The 20,974-nt window shown below is 35.2% G+C and overlaps 1 protein-coding gene across 2 annotated transcripts in view; it reads right to left on the reverse strand.

The window, feature by feature from the left end:
* The window catches only part of LOC126761039 (homeobox protein araucan), a 165,151-nt gene that overhangs the window by 40,121 nt on the left and 104,056 nt on the right, over positions 1 to 20,974 (reverse strand). The window contains exon 1 of one of the 2 annotated variants that reach the window (XM_050476930.1): positions 1,141 to 1,986. The exons of the other annotated variant lie outside the window; for it this stretch is intronic. Within the exon in view, the coding sequence (XP_050332887.1) occupies positions 1,141 to 1,182 (42 nt within the window). The 5' untranslated portion in view covers positions 1,183 to 1,986. Of the gene's footprint in view, positions 1 to 1,140; positions 1,987 to 20,974 lie in introns of those variants that run through there. 2 annotated transcript variants of the gene reach the window in all.

The raw sequence follows: 20,974 nt of genomic DNA on the forward strand, positions 1-20,974 counted from the left end.
TTTTTGTTTTTGAAATAAGTTAAAAGTTTCCACAGTAGAATTTGTTTGTGTAAATCAAGCAAATTGATAACAAAATACTTCATATGCTGTTGGTTATTTACAGAAAAACTTTTCCCATTTTGAGAGCGGCGGCAAACACTTGAGATGAAACTTTATAGTGTACTGCACTCTCACTGACTATATTCAGCAAACTACTCACACGTGCAGTTACGCGATTGTTATAGATGATTACAAAACATAAAATATTGTTGTTTTCATAATTTATTGAAAATCTTAAAAGACAAATGTCGAAAGTTTGCATATTCAATATAAAGTGTCCATATACAAAACAAAATGTGTCCTTAAATACATACTATTCACAATTTTTCGGGCAGGATGTAAGAAAATCAGTGAATTATATTGAGAAAATTTTCATTATTGACGCAAAATGTTCATAAATTAATATTTTTTATCAATTTGTGTATGGCATATACATACATATATAAGTTGTATTCAGGAAATAATGAGAACTTTCTACTTTTGAAAATACAATCCCATTCCATAATTTGTACTTCTGCCAGCACCCTTCCAATCGTCGAAAACTATCTCAAAAATGAGTTTTGGCATAGCTTTTGCTCTTTCAGCGATTTTCATCAATCTTTTAAAACGACGGCACTTTAAGGTTCGCTTTATTTTTGGAACTAGGAAAACGTCATACGAAGCCATGCCTGGGGAATATGGAGACTGGTTGTTACAGTATGGTTTTTGGTCAAGAATTCACGAACAAATAACGAAGTATTAGCTTTTAACGAAAATTGCGAAAATCTTAAAAACAGGTCTAACCTTAGCGGCTGCTATAGACCATGCATACAGCTAACATTTTATGGTACTTCAAGGGCATGTTATCAACATATTGAAAACAATTGACAATTGAACAGGCAAAATTTTAAATTTTTATATACAATTTTTTCTGAGCTTCATTTGTACATATGTATGTAAATACATCTACAAGTTTCTGTAGTACATTCATATACATATGTACATATGAATGTTAAGCAAGAATAATTAATCTCTATCTCCATTAGAAGAAAATTTAGAGAAAATCATTGAAGAATGTGTATTTCTTAATATTACAGGAAAAATATTAAAATTTATACGCACCATTACTAAACACACACCACTGTCATTACTGTGCACTGTCATTTAATGTTATGATTTGGCGAAAATAATTAAAATTTAATACTATTTATATAAACTATGCAGGCGCACACGCTAAACCGCAGCAATTATTGAATGATTAATTTTTTGCCTGCATTAGTTTCACACGCTTATTACTTTTTGTTTCTTATTAGAACTGCAATTAATGCCACAGCTTACACGATTAGCACAACAAAGCGGGTAATCACCGGCTCTGCTTTACACTAATTTTGCGAGAGTAATAATTTTTTCGGGTTTATTTAAATTTATACTTTTTTTCTGTTCACTTTCCAATTAATCCAAACGATATATAAACACATTTGTACATAAATCCATGAAAACAGTTAAAGCTACCGGCGCTATTTTTTTTCTTTGCACAACTTGGAAATTTTTTCTACGCACTTTTGCCGACGCAATTTCTTAGTTTACTGGCACACGCACGATTTGCTGTTTCTTCTTCGATACAGAGTCGAGTTTTTACTTTTTGCCAAAATTAACGTTGTTACGCCTAAAAATCACACCGAAAATGAATTTCGTTTCCAAATTTTTACAGTTAACACTTTTTGGCAGCACACAAATTAATATTGAAGATTTCGTTAAGCTGCCGTGCGAACGCGATTTGGCTAAACACAAGTTGACGGCGGCGGGCCAGTGGGCGAGCGCACTAACTACCCGTATAGTGTGGAATCGTAACAAACGGCAGGCACTGGCTAACCAACAACTGACATCGTTCGACGGCGTACGACGGTGGAGCGAACGTGCGAGCATATGCGAGCGACACGGCACGACGATGCAAACAATCTGCGTAACAGTCAAAAGTAGACTAACATGAATTTCCAACATGAGCAACTACAAAGTTGTACAACAAATGGGAATTACAACACGACGACACGATGATGATGACGACGACAACAACAGCAATGCGCCAGGCAATGTACAACGACAACGAACTACTACGACATCGACATAAACATCAACAACGACACGATGTACAGCCACAATAACAAATGAAACGAAAAAACACACACACCCATACATTCACACAAAACAACAATAACAACAATTGGTTGTACAAGTAAAGCAACGATAATGGTGATAGCATGGCTGGCTGGGTGACTGGCTGCCCGCAGCGCAGTAGCTCGCTCTGTTGTTGGTGGTATTAGTGGTGGTGGTGATGGTGATGGTGGTGGGTTCAGCGCTACTACAACAATACTCGTCGCAATAATGAGTGCCAAACAATAACAACAACCACCAACAAAACATGAGAGTACATCAAGAAAACATCAGGCAATCGCAGCAGTAAGACACACAAATACATGTTTACGCAGAGGCAAGCGCACACACACACACGCATACACATACAGATGACTGTTTGCAAAGGGAGTAACGAAAGGTTAGCGGAAGGTAACTAACGAATTGACACATAGATGCACCACTACATAGGGAGCATAATTTTGTAGAGCGCGTGCTATACAGGGAGAGAGTGACTTGTCTACTGACTGAGCGAAGCAAGAGAGCGTATTCAGATACAATATGCAGTGCATAAAAACTGTAAAATTGCATTTGAGCGTGTCGTGCTGTTGAAGAGCAGAGTCGTTCTACGACTACACTCGTGCAACTGTGTAGTAGCAGCAAAAGTATTTGTGCGTGTGTGTTTGCAGCGGTGACGTGCGGTGTTTTAAGAGAGTTATAAGAAAAGTTAAATACAGCACATGTAATAAAGAGTAACAACAATCAAAAGCAAATTGAAGAACAAGAAGTGCATAAAAAACAACAACAAAAGCAAGCAAAAACAAATGATGATAATGCTAAATGAGTATGTACACATACATTGCAGAGTGGAGTTGGACAAGGAGTTTATTTTGTAACACACAACAACAACAACAGTACTAACAGCAAAAAATATGCTCTGCAGCGCGAGGTATCGGCCAGCAAATGTGGCATACACAATTGGATTGCTGCAAGCGGGGTGGTTAATTGGGGTACTTGTAAAGTCCAAAATACACATAGAGGAATAAACTCGATTGCAGCAGGAATAAACTTATTTACAAACGTACTACTATAATGAATATTGATATGGGAAGAAATCGAAAACAACAACAGTCCGGCAAATAGTTGGTATATGGAAGTTTATGGATCCGTAGGTTCATGTAGAAAATCAAAAAATATATAAAAAGGTAGCTTAATGAAAAATTTTATTTCTATTAGTAATTGAAAAAATATTAATGTTTTGGTAAAGCCTTCAAAATTGTTTCTGAAAAATAGCGTATCGATGTAATTTCGACTGACATACATATGTATGTGACACACGAGGGTTAACGTAATTTATTACTTTAATATTTTAAGCAGCCTGCAAAATCAATTATTCATTAATAAAAAAGAGCTTACGCATACAGTATGTACATATGTAAATTTTTATCACTAAAATATAATAAAAGTTGAAACAATTAGTTTTGAAAGTTTAGAAAATAATTAATTTCGCTAATATTAAACGCGTTTTTTTCAGAATGGTGTTTTTCAAAAAGGTTTCCACTCTTAAAGGAAGAGTTTTGAAGATATCTAGTTCCAATTTGGAGAGAACATTTTTAACGACATTCGCTATCGCGCTATGGAAGCTTCTATTTTTTTTCGGCGACAAATTTCAAACTTCAAATTTAAAAAAAGCTTCCATAGCGCGATAGCAACTTTCCTAAAGATTAATCATCTTTTTGAAATTTTTGTTTTAAATCAAAGTCATCTTACAGGACCTTTTTTTACGTGGCATTTCAACATTTCATTTAACTATTATACACCCAATAAATAAATATAAAAAAATCATTTTGTATTCGTCATGAATGTATTTGTTTATAAAAAACAGGACCGATTAGTTAATTTCAAGATTAACAAAAAAAAAAAAAATCGCAAAAGTCAGTGATTTTTCAGAGGGTCACACTGAGACCCTTAAACGCGTTTTTCTCAATAGGGTGTTTTCAAAGTCGGTGACCAACATTACTCAAAAACGGCTAAACCGATTTGTCTCAAATTTTTTGTGAAACCGCCATTTTGTAAAAAAATTTTATTTTGCTTATTCCTTCGATTTATTACTAAATTAAACATTATTTTAACGAAATCTGTTTGGTTTTTTAATGACCGCAAAAAGTCTTCTTTGAGAAAAGCGCCCGGAAATCAGGTGCAGTTTCTTTCCAACTAAATATTTTACTAATACTAAGTCTTGAAATACAGTTAAAAAATATCATATATGTATGTACATATATATATATTTTTGGATCAATAAGTTTAAAAGTTTTCTCTGAAAAAAATCTGGAAAATTCGCTTCTTTCGGCCATCTAACTGTATATAACCCCTTGAAGACTGTTATAACGCATACCCACTTTAGGCGGTCGCAGTAAAAACAGGTAATTTTTGGAAATTTTTGCACAGGAAACTACAATTATAAACAAAAATAAATTGTTATTTTTAACAATGTTCTGCTTTCAATGAATTTTGTGCACAATTTTGCTAAAAAATTAAGCGATCACACAAGGAGTGCCTCTAGTAAAATTTTTTTTCCTAAATATATTTTTAATATCGTTTTTATTCCAAATTATACACTATTATATGAAAGTGATAAAAGACAAAATACTAAAAAATACGATTATTCACTTTTTTCCGACTTGCCGTGGCTACTACCACGAAATAAAAAGTATTTGAGAATTTAATCATTTGATGGGTCCTTTCTTTATTCTCTGAAAAAAAAAATATAATATATAAATATTTTTTAATTCCAAAAGAAATAAAGATTTCGATTTAAAAAAAAATCCGAATTTTGACGTTTGCGATTCTTTTTTCCGATTTCAAGTCTATTTACTCCAAAATCCTCAGATCGCTCGTGAATTATGTTTATTTCCTTTTTGTTATTTTATCTTTCATTTTCAATGCGTTTCAACCTACTATGATTATTTTTGTTTTTAAAAATTCTCTACCCTCTCCAAAGAAATTCTGTTCAGAGTATTAAATAAAATATTTCTTCTTGAAAAGCTGCGCGAATTTCGCTCAACTAATGAGAACTCATTTATTTCGGAGTATACGACTTGCTTACTTCCTAATTAGAGATCGTTCCTTACTAAGCAGTTGATATTTAAATTCTTAAAAGCCGACGGCTGACGTGAATCCAAGAAATTATTACATAAAGTGAGTGCACCATATGTCATATAACGTTTGATATACTCGCAACTCCAGTAATCCCTATGTAAAGCAGTATAAAACTAACTAAGTTTAATAAAAGTAAAAAAAAATTAAAACTTCTTAAAAAAAAAATACAAAGAAAACTGTAATCCTTAATGCAACCGCACGCCACCTTTCACAACAAATTTGAATGCATTGCTCTCTCTTATAAGCTGATTGTAGTGCTTTTTAAACATTCGTTCTCTTCAGATTTATTTATTTTTGTTTTACACAATTATATTACTTGTTGTTGTGCAACGTTTGCTATTTGAGGAGTGTGTGGCATGAGCGTTCGCTCATTCATGCTCACCACGAGAATGTACCTACAAGATATCGCTTCGTACTACACTAACAGTAACAACAAGAACAAGCAACGCAGATCATGTGAACAACATGCAGACATAAATGCATAGATACATATGTACATCTGTACAAATAACATTGATACACCGAACAGCGACAGCAGCGTAACATCGGCAATAATGATAATCATTAAAGTGGGCAGGCTGCTGCTACCACACTGCTGCTGCCTTAACACTGCAACAGCAACAAATGTGACGACAATTGTAGGCAAAGGTTGAACGGACACCGGGCAAATACTTACTAGTGGTATATAGTTGTTAAGAAGATCCAGCATTGAACCGGTTGTGTTGGACGTCTGTTTGTATATATATGTATATGTGTGTATTTGTGTGCTCAACAAAACTGTATCTACAAGATACCATACAACCAACGTCGTCGTTGTCTCATATCTACTGCGGCCATAAATAAAATATCTACAGGCAAACAGGCAGGAACACGCGAGAGCAATGTAGCAAAAGAGTGCGCCCTAACGAGTGTGAGCGAGAGGCAAAATGTGACAACGAAAAATCGACAACACGAATCAAAAGAAGCGTTGAATATGAAGCAGAGCGGTTAGATTACAGGGGAAGCGGTGCGCTGAGGTGGCGACGAAGCCGAGTCTATGTATGTCCGCGTGGTCGTGTGTGCGCGCTGGGCGTTGAGTAGCGTAAGCGACAGGCAAGCAAAAGGAAGCAAAACGTATGACTGGTCGCAGCTTTGGTTGGGGCGGTGGTTGAGCGCATGTAGACGCATACATACATGCATACACAGTTTGTGTTTATGTGTTTTGGCAAGGGGTGCGGTGCGGTGCGACGCGTCGCATTAACTTCATATCGCGCACAAGTGAGCGAGTGAAAAAGAGAAGAACATGGAAAAAATTAACTTAACAACTAGAAAAATGGCTGTTATTGCATGTTGCGCTGTAAATGCCGCTGCCACTGCCACGGCGCGGTAGCATAAGCACTACGCCAACAAAACATGAAAACAATAACTACAACACGATTGCTGACATACACACCCATACACATACATTGGTATGTATGTATGTATGCACGTGCACTTATAGAGCGGCGCGCACACGAAAGTATGTTGTTGGTAGCTTTGTAAGCGCAATTGAGTAGACTATGTTGCGCTTAGTCGCGCTTTTTTCTATGTTTTTACGGTTTCCACAGCGGCGGCTGGCGGGAGTAGCTCCCCTGTGTGTGCGCGCTTCAAAAGGAGAAACAAGAAAAATTAGAAGCAGCAAGACAACAAGCGAAAACAACGGTAGCTACAATATACAAGCATTTGCGCGCACGCATACAACCACACACCAACACATGCATACATATACATGCATGTAAGCATGAAAAGGGGTGGGCCAGCTTGTTTTGGCTGCTCGAATTGTGTGTGCTGATGCGTCCGCTGCTCGGCGTCGCTAGTCGTCGCGTTAACCTTTACATCTGGCAGGGGGCAGTGTTGGCGCGCGTTTAAGCAATCGCTGACAAGCATTGAGCATTGAGTGAATTTTCTACTTTTTTTAGTTTTTTCCGCGCGACAATATCTGCTAAGCGTTACTGTTGTTGTGTTGTTAATGTTGTAATGTGTGTGCGTATGCGTGTACTTTTACCATTTTTTTTTTCTTTTTGTCTCATATAAATTTTTGCCCAACCAAGCGTTCTGGGTTGTAGTAACGCTTGTTATTATTTGTAACTTCGGGGTTATGCTGCTACAACACGCTGAGTGACTGATGAGCTAGTCAGCTTTGTGGCCTTTTTAGTTCACAGCTTTCATATTTGTGTGGCTATTTCGTGCTTTTGTCTAATTAATTGAAGTGGCTGCATGAAATCGGTATCGGTTGAGCTGGTGTCAGAGCGAGATGGCACAGCTATTCGACATGATCCTCGCAGTTGCTGGAACTTTAAGGCTTTTAGGTATGTGTTTGTCCGTTGTAAGTAGAAATTCATTGCTTGTTGTCGTTATGATTTTTCATATGACGATCCTTATGAAAATAAACTAGTCTCTTCATATACATACATATGTAGATATGTACATATGAAGTCGTTGAATCTAATATATTATGAAAAATACATATGTATGTATGTACATATATGTATACTCTAGTTGCTGTTTGTGAATTTAATTTTTTTATGAGCATTTAGACAATTTTCAAATCGTTCCAAGGGCGCCTAAAATTTATCGGACTCTTAATTTTTTTTTAATGTGGCACATATGAATATGAAATATATGTACATTCAGCACGGGATAAAAATTATACATATTAACATATGTATATTGAAATAATGAAAATATGAGTTTTGTAAATTTTAAATTTAAAGTCTTGCAATATTTTTTATTAAAAAATGTTTAATTATATTTGAGAATATAACATACAAAAGTTTAAGTTAAGGGTATACAATATTTTATCGAAGGTAATCGGTTTTCTAAACATTTCTCTTTAAGGATTGGATAATATTAGAGCACATATCTATGTATGTATGTATGTATATAGCAGCACGTCGGACGAAACCAAAACCCGTGCCCCCGGGTCTACGTACCTCAAAAAAAAATTTTCAATGTTAAATCAATTATTTCTTTAAAGCATTACTTGCAACCCTTCATATATGTATGTATTTGTAATATAGATATAAAAAAATCTAATAATGTTTTTGAAAGGAAAATTAAGAGTTAATATTTTTATGTTACGCATATTCATGATAACGACATATTTTTGACCGAAGTTTGTTCGATGGGAAATTTTGTTGCCGCACTTGATGTCTACAAAAACTGATTTCGGGGGTTGCATGGGTTTACAAGTTTCAAAAAATTGAGTTGTCTTATTAAAGTCTACAACACCTCAAGAATATTGTCTTACAATTTCAAGTTAATTCGATTAATAGTTTCAGAGATACAGCCTTGAGAACTTGTGCGTATCTTGCCTCGAGACGCTAAATGAGCCGTTTTTGAACGCGTTTTTCTCGAAACTGTGTTTTTGAAGACGATTGGTAAGACTTCAAGAAAATAATCAACCCATCTTCATGAAGTTTTACAGAGGTCTTTGAGATTTAATTCTTATAGACTTGGACGAATAATTTTTTTTCAATTACAACTATTTGAAGAAAAATGTTGCGAAATTTCCACTGAAATTATTATTTTTTTGTAAAAATGTCCGTCAAAAATCTAATTTTCAGTTTTCGTCCAAGTTCTAAGTTAAAATTTTAACTAAAAGACGTATTTTTTCACTCTAGATGATTCTGTATGGATCGCCACAACACGGGCGTATCTTTTTTCCGAACGGACACCGGAAATGGCGTCGCTGGTGTGTGTTTGTAACAGTGAAAAATTCTGATAAAATATTCAATTTTTTATATAAAAAAAGAAAATGGTTGAAGAAAGCTTGGTTTTTACCCGTAACCCTTTAACTGATAGATTAAATAAAAACAATAATATGAGTATACATAGCTATCATCATAAAATAAAGATTTCAACGCAGAAACAACCACAACAAAAAAGTACATATTATGAAGTGAAAATTTCCGATTGTAAATGAAGTTCATTTTACGATATTATGCCAAACCGGTGAAAAAATATTTGAAGTCACAAAAATTACTAAGTGGTTGGGTCCGTGTTTGTTTAACCCAAATTTCGTGGAAGAAAATAAATTTTGAAAAATATAAAAATAAAAAAAACCAGAAACTTTGGCTACTTGAATTTTTCACACACATTTTGAGGTTATGTGAAAAAAAGGTTAACACAAAAGTTGAAGATCTTTCTATGAACAAAAACTTTACTTTTATACTATTTACCTTTTTCAATGTGTTTCAACCTACCATTACTTTTTTCACTTTTTACCACTTAAAAAGGCTTCAGCGCTGGCATATAGAGCTTTAGGGCTGTGAATATTACACGGAGACAGTGCAATCGGCAAATAATATTAACTCTTCGCGTGAACTTTTAACATAAAATTAGTTTATTAGTCGTGAAACCGTTCGGAGACTTTGATCTTCAGTAAGGTGAAACAACATTTTCAACAAAATTGTACTAAGAATACACATTTTTACCTTTAAAAAATATTTTCAGACTGCCGTTAGCGGCTTAAAAACTGTTCAAAATTTTTACCAACAATCTGTAAATTATATATGGGTATGTATATTAGAAATTCTGTAAAATTATTTATACATATATGTACATATGTACATAAGAAGGACTTCTGATGCCATCAAATATAAATATGTAGAAGAAACTTCGAAATATTTCTAACCACCAAAAAAAATGTTAACCTTTAGATGAACTTATGGATCAGGAATTAAATATGTATAATCTGCGAATTCTAAAGCATTTTTTGGGTAATTGTAGAATAATAACAACAACAGAAAAATAAACAGAATTCAAAATCGCATATTTTTTCATATTGAAGTAGGCACCCTAAAATATTCAAAAACATTAATTCCTATTTAATAACTCGCCTGTATTGCCTTGCTTTGCCTTCCACTATAGACTAACTATCTCAGCCATAACGCAGGCCATGGAGTGTCGGCGATTACACGACTGCGTTTACAATAATTGCAAGGGATTTAACTAATTCACATTACGTTGAGCACAGTATAGGCTTACACACGCGAAAACAACAACAACAACATTATCACACACACATGTGCAAAGTATGTAGCGATATGTTGATGTGATTAAGTGACTGCCTGTTAAACATTAAATGGACGCAAGTAAAGCGAAATCCAAAGGATGATAGCGAAAATGCGTGTTAAAGGCATATATGTACATATGTATATTTATAAATTATATAGTATATACATATCTGTAAGTACGAAAAAATATATAAACACAAATGTGCACACGACGTTGCTGTAGTCTCTGCTGGCACTAAACGCACACATAATTGGTAAAAGATGTTGCAACAAATGCGCGCAGTAATTGCATGAGAGTAAGTATGTATGTAGTGGTAGTAAAAGTGGCTGCTGTAGATTTCTTTACTTTTTTACTTATGTTTTTTTTTATTTTACTTTGTGCCTTACATGCACTTAGCTACTTTTCTATGTATGTTGCATGCATATACACATGTTTACTAACTATCTGTTGCAACATGACTGCTTTCAGCTATACGACTATGTTGCTTGCTAGACGCTATGCTGGTTGGTGGGTTGTTGTTAGCAGCCAAAGACAGCTAGAGTAAAAGAGAAAGAGCAATATAGTTTGTATTTGCTACTTGTGTTGAACACGAAGTGACGACCATGCGATATTATGTATAGGTACAAGCACCAACATATCTAAACATACATACGTCTTTAGCTACATTGTATATACAAATCCAATAATAGTGAAAAGTAAAACAACGGCTATAACCAGCTACACCTTACAAGTCCGCCTGCAACCATATTTATTGTTGTTGTTTATTGGTTAGTTTTTTCCTTCGCCTGTTTTTGCTCACGGAGAGCGAGTACATTTTATTGTAATTCGCATATACATATTTCCGATTTAGATTTTTATATTCATGGCTGATGTTATTTTATGTGATGTTGTATCCAATATCTAGAAGATTGTAGTCAATGAATCAATTTTTCTTATGGTGACGCTTACAGCTTACATAGTATATGAGGCAAGTTTTCGATTCTATTTGCGAATCAAATGCTTAACCATGCTAAATGTTTGCCTATATTATGAGAGTCAAATGCTGTTTGACGGAAAATTCGTTGCTGGACAAAAACTTCCATAGATTGGTACCACCTAGGGGGTAAGATTGCCATTCGAACTACGGTTTATACATGACTTCTAAAGATCGAAGATAACGTTTTTAGCGTTTTTAATTATTTTTTGCTCAGCATTAATGAAAAATGTTTTAATTTTAATTTAATAAAATTACAAAATGTAAATTTTCTTTCTGTAATTTCTATTTTATTTAAGCATTTTTATATATTCACCCGTTTTCAATTCTCATTTCCTCTCTACTTTCATTTACCACCATATTTATGCTCTTCAAATGTTTTCTTGTATCCTTATGTTCCCATTGATTGTCTTGCCCAACCACACCCTTGCGCCAATAAGTGCGCTTGTTGTTGGCATTTTTCTGCGTGTTATTTTTTATTATTCCCTACCGCCCTATTGCTGTCTGCATTTGTCTTAGTCTGCGTAAGTTCTCCCCACTCAAGCTACATGCTACAACGTTGCTTGTTTTTTGGTGTACTCGTAATCTCTGCATTCCCCGGAGGCTGGATATCGATAACTTCACGTATTCTCAAAGTATTTGTATTTTTTTCTTGTTTCTGCAGTCTTCCTTCCGTTGCCGTTATCCAGTGTTTTTGCTAACACTTCTTATTTGTGGTATTTCGTCTTTCAAGATTGATTTTGTGTGGTTTGTGCTTATCGACATGTTTCCAGTAGCTAATGTGCTCCCATGCCGTAACGTTTTCCCCATTTCTCCGCCCTCCAGCATGGGCTGCGTCGTCATTTGGCGTTTATTTATTGTCTCAATTGCTTGAAATTGCTTTTCTTTTCAATGTAATTGATGCATGTAAATGATTTTGAATGGTTTTAATTAAGGTATACCGTTATACACAATTCAGTGTATATATTTCCATACATATTTATATGTATTTTCTGAGGGAAAATTACTTTGGAATGAAAAGGTGCATATAGACATATGTATGTATGTATATACCATATATTTATTTTTCGGTAAGTATATGTATTCTTTCCTGCCAGATTTTGAGACTCCTTAAGTTCATCCGACTAAAAAATGGACTTATATGTTTAAACCGATTCGGAAGACTGGGTTTTTTGCAAGTTTTTTTCTTGACAGAAATACGCTTGAAAGCCTTCGGCAAGTTTGTTAGTTTTAATCGTTTGAAACCGCAATTTTGTAAGTTTGTTTGAAAAATAATCAGCCCAGGTGCAACAATGCTGCAGTTGAGAATCAACATTTTTAATAATAAAATATTTAGCATGTTTTTATTCAGTTGTAGAGTATCTATACGTACAAGAAATAATAAAGGACCTATAAACTTCGAGATATTGGGTAGTCGAAAAAGTCTTTTCGTATTTCTAATCAAACTTCGACTTATTTTTTTATATTTATAATGAACAATAATGAAGATAAAAGTAACATTTTGGTCCATTTTTTGCCATTTTTTGCCATTTCTTCGAAACTTCAGAACATTATTCCATCATTGTGCTAAATCTTTCACATCGTCTCTGTAAACTTCAGAAATTTCATTGGTGATTTGCGGGAGCGAGCAAAATATAGCGAACCATTTTTGTTTTTGCTAAACGAAAAAGAATATTCAGTTTTTTCTTTCGTCTAAGTTTTGAGTTAATCTTCTTCTTCTTAATTGGCGTAGACACCGCTCTCTGCGCGCCAGTAAACTTATTCCAAGCAAATTTCTCCATTGGTGATTTGCAGTGGCATTCTTCCCTGTACAAAAATTCAAAATATAGCCAGCATAGCCGCTTCTTTTATTTTGTCAATGTCGTCGTATATCTCGTAAAGCTCATCGTTCCATCGAATGCGATATTCGCCGTGGCCAATGCGCAAAGGACTATAAATCTTTCGCAGAATTTTTCTCTCGAAAACTCGTAACGCCGACTCATCGGTTGCCGTCATCGCCCAAGCCTCTGCACCATACGGGAATTATGAGCGACTTATAGAGTTTGGCTTTTGTTCGTCGAGAGAGGACTTTACTTTTCAATTGCCTACTCAGTTCGAAGTAGCACCTGTTGGCAAGAGCAATCCTGCGTTGGATTTCTAGGCTGACATTGTTGGTGGTGTTTACGCTGGTTCCAAGATAGACGAAATTATCTACAACTTCAAAGTTATGACTGTCAACAGTGACGTGAGATGTTTGTTTGTACTGTTTGTTTGATGACAGGAGATATTTCGTTTTGCCCTCGTTCACTACCAGACCCATTTTCTGTGCTTCCTTGTCCAGCCTAGAGAAAGCAGAACTAACGGCGCGGGTGTTGAGGCCGATGATATCAATATCGTCGGCATACGCCAGCAGCTGTACACTCTTATAGAAGATGGTACCTTCTCTGTTTAGTTCTGCAGCTCGAACTATTTTCTCCAGAAGCAGGTTGAAGAAGTCGCACGATAGGGAGTCACCTTGTCTGAAACCTCGTTTGGCATCGAACGGCTCGGAGAGGTCCTTCCCGATCCTGACGGAGCTTTTGGTGTTACTCAACGTCAGTTTACACAGCCGTATTAGTTTTGCGGGGATACCAAATTCAGACATCGCGGCATAAAGGCAGCTCCTTTTCGTGCTGTCAAAAGCAGCTTTGAAATCGACGAAGAGGTGGGGTGTGTCGATTCTTCTTTCACGGGTCTTTTCCAAGATTTGGCGCATGGTGAATATCTGTTCGGTTGTTGATTTGCCAGATCTAAAGCCACACTGATAAGGTCCAATCAGTTTGTTGACGGTGGGCTTTAATCTTTCACAAAATACGCTCGATTGAACCTTATACGCGATGTTGAGGAGGCTAATCCCACGGCAGTTGGCGCAGATTGTGGGGTCTCCTTTTTTATGGATTGGGCATAGCACACTTAAATTCCAATCGTTGGGCATGCTTTCGTCCGACCATATTTTACTAAGAAACTGATGCATGCTCCTTATCAGTTCTTCGCCGCCGTGTTTGAATAACTCGGCCGGCAATCCATCGGCCCCCGCCGCTTTGTTGTTCTTTTTGTTGTTTTGAGTTAATATTTTAACTAAAACACGTAGTTTTTTCTCTTTAGATGATCCGGTAGGGAGTTATACTGCCAACGCGGACGCATCTTTTTTCCGATGGGTCACTGGAAATGGCTGCGTAATGGCCGACTTTTAAATATTTTTTTGAAAAATTCCAGAATATTTTTGATAATAGTGTATGTTTGTAACAGTAAGAACTTCTAAACAAATATTTAATTTTGTATCTAGTATTTGTTGAAAGAAGGCTGGTTTTTGTTCGAACAATCGAAAAAATAGTTTTTTTTTCCAGACAGTCGCCGTTTCGGTGAAAAAAGTTTCAACTTTTCCGTAGAACCGGACATAACGACATTATTGTAGATTAATTTTGTGTTTGGTTTCAGATTGCTAGAAAGTTTGCAATTGCGGGTATGGTCACGTGCCAGTTTTAGGAGATCCCCCAGTTAATTAGCTGCAAACTTTCAACGGTTTTAATTTTTTGATTTTTTCTGTACTATCCTTATTGTAAAATATGAATGGCTTTTTTTACAACACTTCAAAAATTCCATGGAAATCATGTGTCCAAACTAGAATACCCCCTTAATTTGGAATTTTTTACTTCAAAATGGTAAATTAGAAATTAAATATATGTACATACATAAGTACATGAAGTATATTAGAAAAAAAACAAGAAAAATTTTAAGTTTATTCAAAACATTAACACAAGATTAAAAAAATTTAATTAAAAAAAAGTCATGTTTGTGTGATTATTTTCCGCAACAATACATAATTATGGAAATTTATGTCATTTCCAAGCACTCAAATTGAATTTCTCTAAATTTTCATTTAATTTGGGCTTTTATATCCTATAGCCCATATACTTGCAGACGCTAAAACGCCGTCGGTATCAAATATAATAATTTTACATATTTATGTATGCATTGCATGACATACATACATATAACAATAACCAACGAAAATTTAAAATTTTTAAAGCTTTAAATTTATTATCCCCTTATGGAATTAATAGAATACTAATCTACATGCCTCCGTGCAATTTAAGCGTATTTAATTCTCTGTACATGAATAAAGCAACAAACTATATTTTACATGTACAACAAGCCAGATAACGTATTTTTGCTTTAAAAATCACAACTAAAACTCCATCACTACTTTATTGCAGAAAATCATACAGAAATGTGAAATGAATACGAACCACCAACTATTTTCATTTCTAATATACACTTTGTATGCGCATATGTATGTATGTATGTATGCCAGTTCTTATGTTAGCAGTTTTATGGCAGCAAAACATGGCCCACTAATGCCACTGAACCGAGAGAGTACTAGCAACAGCAACAATAGCGTAGACAAGCAGAACAGTTACTAAGATACAACAAGTACATAGTTGTACGAACAGTGGCAAGAACAGCAAGCGTTAATAATACTCAGGAACATTTGTGGCAGCAACATCTACAACGAATATCTTTGAGATACTAAAATGCATGTTCGCATGTTGCCAACACGCGACTATCAACGACCAGCAGAAACACAAGCAAAAAGAGGCAATCATCACACGTACACAAGCAAACACATAAATGCATGTAAATATGTATGTATGAAGCAAGCTAAGAGATACAGATACTCAGGCTTGAGTATGCGTTACTAGAAAAGCAGAAAGAGAGCCTGAGAACGCGCGCGGCCAACGGAGGGGAAATGCTTCGGTGCCGACAAGAAAGCAGCAAAACAGACAGGCAGTGAAGGAACCAAGCGCTTCAACGGTATGGTGCAAGCGAGACAGCAAGCGTGTATTGCAGAAGGGGAGGTGTTGCCCTTAAGGCGCTGTAGATGCTGAGTATCTTATGGTTAGCATTGAGTATCTGATTGCATGGCAGTGATTCTCTGCAGCAACACACCTGAGCGTATTTACACGTACATTAAGGTGAGTGTGTGTTTGTTTGTAATTGTAAAGGTGTGTTCGGCAACCGTGTGAAGCAGCTGCATTTGATTCCAGCGTCTCATACATACATATGTACATAAAATAATTGTGGAGTGAGATACATATTTGGATTTGTTTTGTAGTCAGTTTTTCTCTCGCTTATTTATTATTATCTGTGGACAACTTTTTCCATGTAAAACGCATAGGTACAACTACAACACAGTAGTACAACGCATATTCAACTTATGTATGTAGTACATTGGGAACATGGCGCACATAGCTTTAGCAGGATTACAATATATTTATCTTGGAATATGTGTATTAAATATGCTACATGGTGGTCTAGAGTATCAAACCCGATCGAAACCGAATTTACAAGCTTTTGGAACATGATTCTTTTACTCTGAATAAAATCCTTTTTAAGTTTCTCATCGATTATAAATATGATTATACATACGTATTTTGTAGATTATTTGTAAATTAAAATAATCCAGTGAAATTTTGCATACCTCCTTTCAACCCCAAGAAGCTGATCTTTGGTTGAAGGCACAAATATTATTTTACAATTGGCTATACAAGCAGTCATACAATCACTCAAATTCAAATTCTTCTAAGGAATATAGTATTCCTTGAGTACGCCTTGACAGTTTGGGGGTTCGGAAGAAATTCGAAATGCACCACACTTGCTAATCGAAGAAAACTGTCAATATAACCTTGATTTTTGATGTGGTATTTTCGGCAATAGATTGTCTGTTTCCGGGTCCAATGTTTCCAGTAATAATACGTTTTATGTCATCCTTGTAGTCGGAAGGCATTGTTTCACAGACGTTAACACGACGCTGTTTTTGAAAATTTAGTGATTTTGGAACAAATCATGCTTTCACTTTTCTTACGCCCAAATGATCTTTCAAAATGATTTTCACTGATCCTTTCGATATTCCAACGATGCCAAGCAGGCCTCTGACTGTTAATCGTCGATTCTCAAGCACCAATTCCATTATTTTATTGCCGTGTTGATCATCAGTTGATGTTGATGGCCGTCCTGAACGTGGTTCGTCGTCAACGATGGGACTACTTTGCTGAATAATTTCACTCATCGTAAAAATCGCCGAATGCATTTAAGTACATACTTCAGAAAGACAAGTGGTTACTAAACAACAATGATTATATTGATGTGACATTTGGCGAAGATGTCACAGACAATCATACCAACTAAGAAAAATGAAATATTTTGACGAATGGGTTTTCGTGCGAAATTTAAAATAAAAAGGCTTACTATTTTTCCCAAATGCCTATACATTAGGGTGGATAAAAAAAACTAACTTTTTTTCGCTTGGTACACTGAATAAATAGTATCTAAGAAAGTCTTCTCAAGCATGATGATACTATCAGATGAAAAAATTCAAAACTCGCTTCCAACTACTTGTATGAAATTTAAAAAAAAATTTTAACGATTGTTATGTAAATCCTGCCGTTTTAAAGATATTAAAGGATTAAAATTTTTGAAGGCAATTTTTTTAACTTGGCTATAACCGCGTAAACGGTGTCTACCCAATTAAGAAATATAATATTTTTTCTTTTCTTATGAAGTTTATAACTCATTATTTCGTCCATATTTCTTCAAAAATGATGCCGGTGAGAACGTAACCGTCAATGGTGACCGTTATCGCGCCTTGATAACCGACTATTTGATGCTGAAAGTGAAGCTTGTGATATCGGTGGCATTTGGCCACTTCCCACACATCGCATCAATCAATGGTTTTATTGAGAGAACAAAACACGCCTGCCATTCGACAGTTCCCTGTCGAAATGCTCAAACGAGCCATCGAAAATTGGACTCAACGGATGGTCCATCTGAGACATAGTACGGGCAACATTTGAAATAGATAATCTTGAAAAAATAAAATCCGAAGAATGTTCCTTGGAATGATAATAAATATTCCCCATTAAATTTGAAGTGTCTGTGTTTTTTCTTTAAAAAAGTAGGAAACCTCGAAAGGGATCGCTCTTTATAATATATTTGTAGAGCTTACTTTTATGTTGTGATAGAATTTTTTACGTAAGTACGTAATTACAATCTTTTCCTCTCTCTCTCTCTCTCTCTGTTGTTGTATTTATCAATATATTTAGATAACAAGATTTCTCTTCAGGCTCGTAAACGTTTAAATTCTTCTTACTTTATTTGTAATGGATATTAATCGAGTATTGGACTACTATTGGTGTAATTCCGTCCAAGGCACCAGCATTTATTTAAACTTAAAATGCCAGACAAATGTTCACATTTACAATTGAAGTCATAAGAGTGTCAAACTTTTTTTGAAAAGTAGTCATATGACCAATTAGGAACATTCCGTTTCACATGATTGTATTAATTGATTTTAAACACTCAAATGAAAGCGAATTGATTGCTGGAAATTAGATGACCCAAGCAATAATAAATCAATATTTGGGTACATTTGTATACCACATACCACATACCACATTTATGAAAAAAAAAAATCAATGGAAAAACGTTAAGTTCAATTGCACCAAAGCTATAATATCCATCACGAATATTAAAGATTTCTTACAAGAACTTGATTTGGATTGATCAGTTTGCAGGGTAAAAGATCTTAGTAAAATAAAACATCTTTCCAGACAAGGATATGCATTTCTTCCAAGCAGCATGCACCTCGAACCTGAAGGCTATTCCGCAGAATGCCTTCCGAGACGCCTTCAATGCCGGAAAATCGTGCTGGCAGCGCTGCATCGACACAGAAGGAGCCTATTTTGAAAGTTTTCAAAGAATTGTAACGTTTGGTTCATTAAATTTTTTGAAATTGACTCAGTCCTATTACTTTGCGGACAAATCATGCAAATATGTATATTAAATAGGGACTCCGGTATTTGCTTCTAGGTGTTAGTAACTTCGTGGCAAACTTAATAAACTTTGTTTAGGTTATAATTACTCACTAGAATTTTCAATATAAAAAGTCTTTTATATTTTCGTATCGAGGTACGCTATTTTATAATATGTATGTATGTATGTAAGAATTTTTTTCTAAATTAAGTTAAGTGTGAAAAAACTCATCTTATGTAATTGGAAAAAGCAAGATTGCCGTAAAATATTTATATAAAGAAAATTGCGAGTGACATTCTACAACAAAAACAGCAAATTGTACTTAATAACATTTTCGTTTTTTTTTATGAACTTCCCTTGCTGAGTTCATAATGAAGTTGAATGCAAACAACTACAACTAACTAACAAATAGCACCCACTAGCACTAAGCGCACACCGTTCACCACCGCCGCGCACACCGAAAAAGGCATAAACCGTTATTATGCTATACCACGAAGAAAAAAAATTACAAAGTAAAACTACGCCAACCAGCAGCCAACTTTATGCTTTTGCCAACTTTCTACCTTTCTCGTTCGTTGTCCTTCGTCAGCTGCTGCTGCCACGGCGCGGCTTAGATTGCCGCCCGTTGGCGCGACCAGCGCGCTGATGTCCTTGTTTGTCGTTACACAAGTAAAACATATCACAGTGTGATACAAAACTTTTATGACAACTTTTTTCGCCAACTTGTTACACTTTTTTTCTGTACTTATGTATTTTGCGCTTGTCCGCGTTTTTTTTTTGTTTGCATTACTTGGCTTAGCGGCCGCCACCCAACATGGCTTCCGTTGCGCGCCTGTTACATCCGGTGTGACAATGTTTGCACCGCCTGCCTGCCAACTCTCTGCCTGTAGTTGCACACATACATCTTTAAATATATACACATACATATGTATATGTATGTACGTGTATGTAGTGTCGTGGTAGGAAAGTACAATCAAACGTTTCACACCGCTTCGCCCCTTCCGATTTCTTTAAACACTTCAAACATTATTTTTCCTCTGTTACAGTTTGAATTTATTATTATTTTTTTTACGTTTTGCGCTCTTCCTTCAGTCACTTCATCGTCTTTTATGTTCGTCGCACACTTTTTCGTTTTGGAAAATTTATGAAATTCGTGGCGTGAAATGAGCTGTGTACCAGCTGAATATTTATACGTACATATATATACATATATACATCAGTTTACAACATATACATATGTATGTATATACAAGTATGTAAGCATTTTTATCTCTGTGTCACTTGTGGGTGCGCTTACAAAGTGTATCATTGAGAAATTTGTGTATCCTTTGAAGCATAAAATGAGCACCGCATATTTGTACGTGTAAATGCCACGCCTCACCCTCTTTCTGGTAATGAAGAAGATAAAAAATATACATACTTACATATGTACATTTAAGCGATGTAAATTTTTACGGCGCTTGCTTTGCTGACTGCGTGTGATTCTACTTCTTTTTAGGGTGGTGAAATTTTTCAAAATGTCAGCGTTTTAGAATATAAATTTCGAAATTAATCTCGCTTTTTGTTGATTGCATGTTGCTGTCTTTATGAGTTCAATATCTATGTAAATACATTTTTTTGTACAACAATATATATTTTTATTTGAGTAACTGCCATAAAAAGGAATTTTATTTATGTATTTAGTACATATGTATATATGTACTTATGTAATATTCAAACAAAATGACATTCATTTAATTAAGGGCAGAGAGCAATATCACTGACTTGGAAAACTTTGTCTTTTTTCATAAAGATACACATTTTCATAATGTGGGCTTGACTCGCCTC

Source organism: Bactrocera neohumeralis, chromosome 6 (assembly GCF_024586455.1).
Source record: "Bactrocera neohumeralis isolate Rockhampton chromosome 6, APGP_CSIRO_Bneo_wtdbg2-racon-allhic-juicebox.fasta_v2, whole genome shotgun sequence".
Taxonomy (NCBI): domain Eukaryota; kingdom Metazoa; phylum Arthropoda; class Insecta; order Diptera; family Tephritidae; genus Bactrocera; species Bactrocera neohumeralis.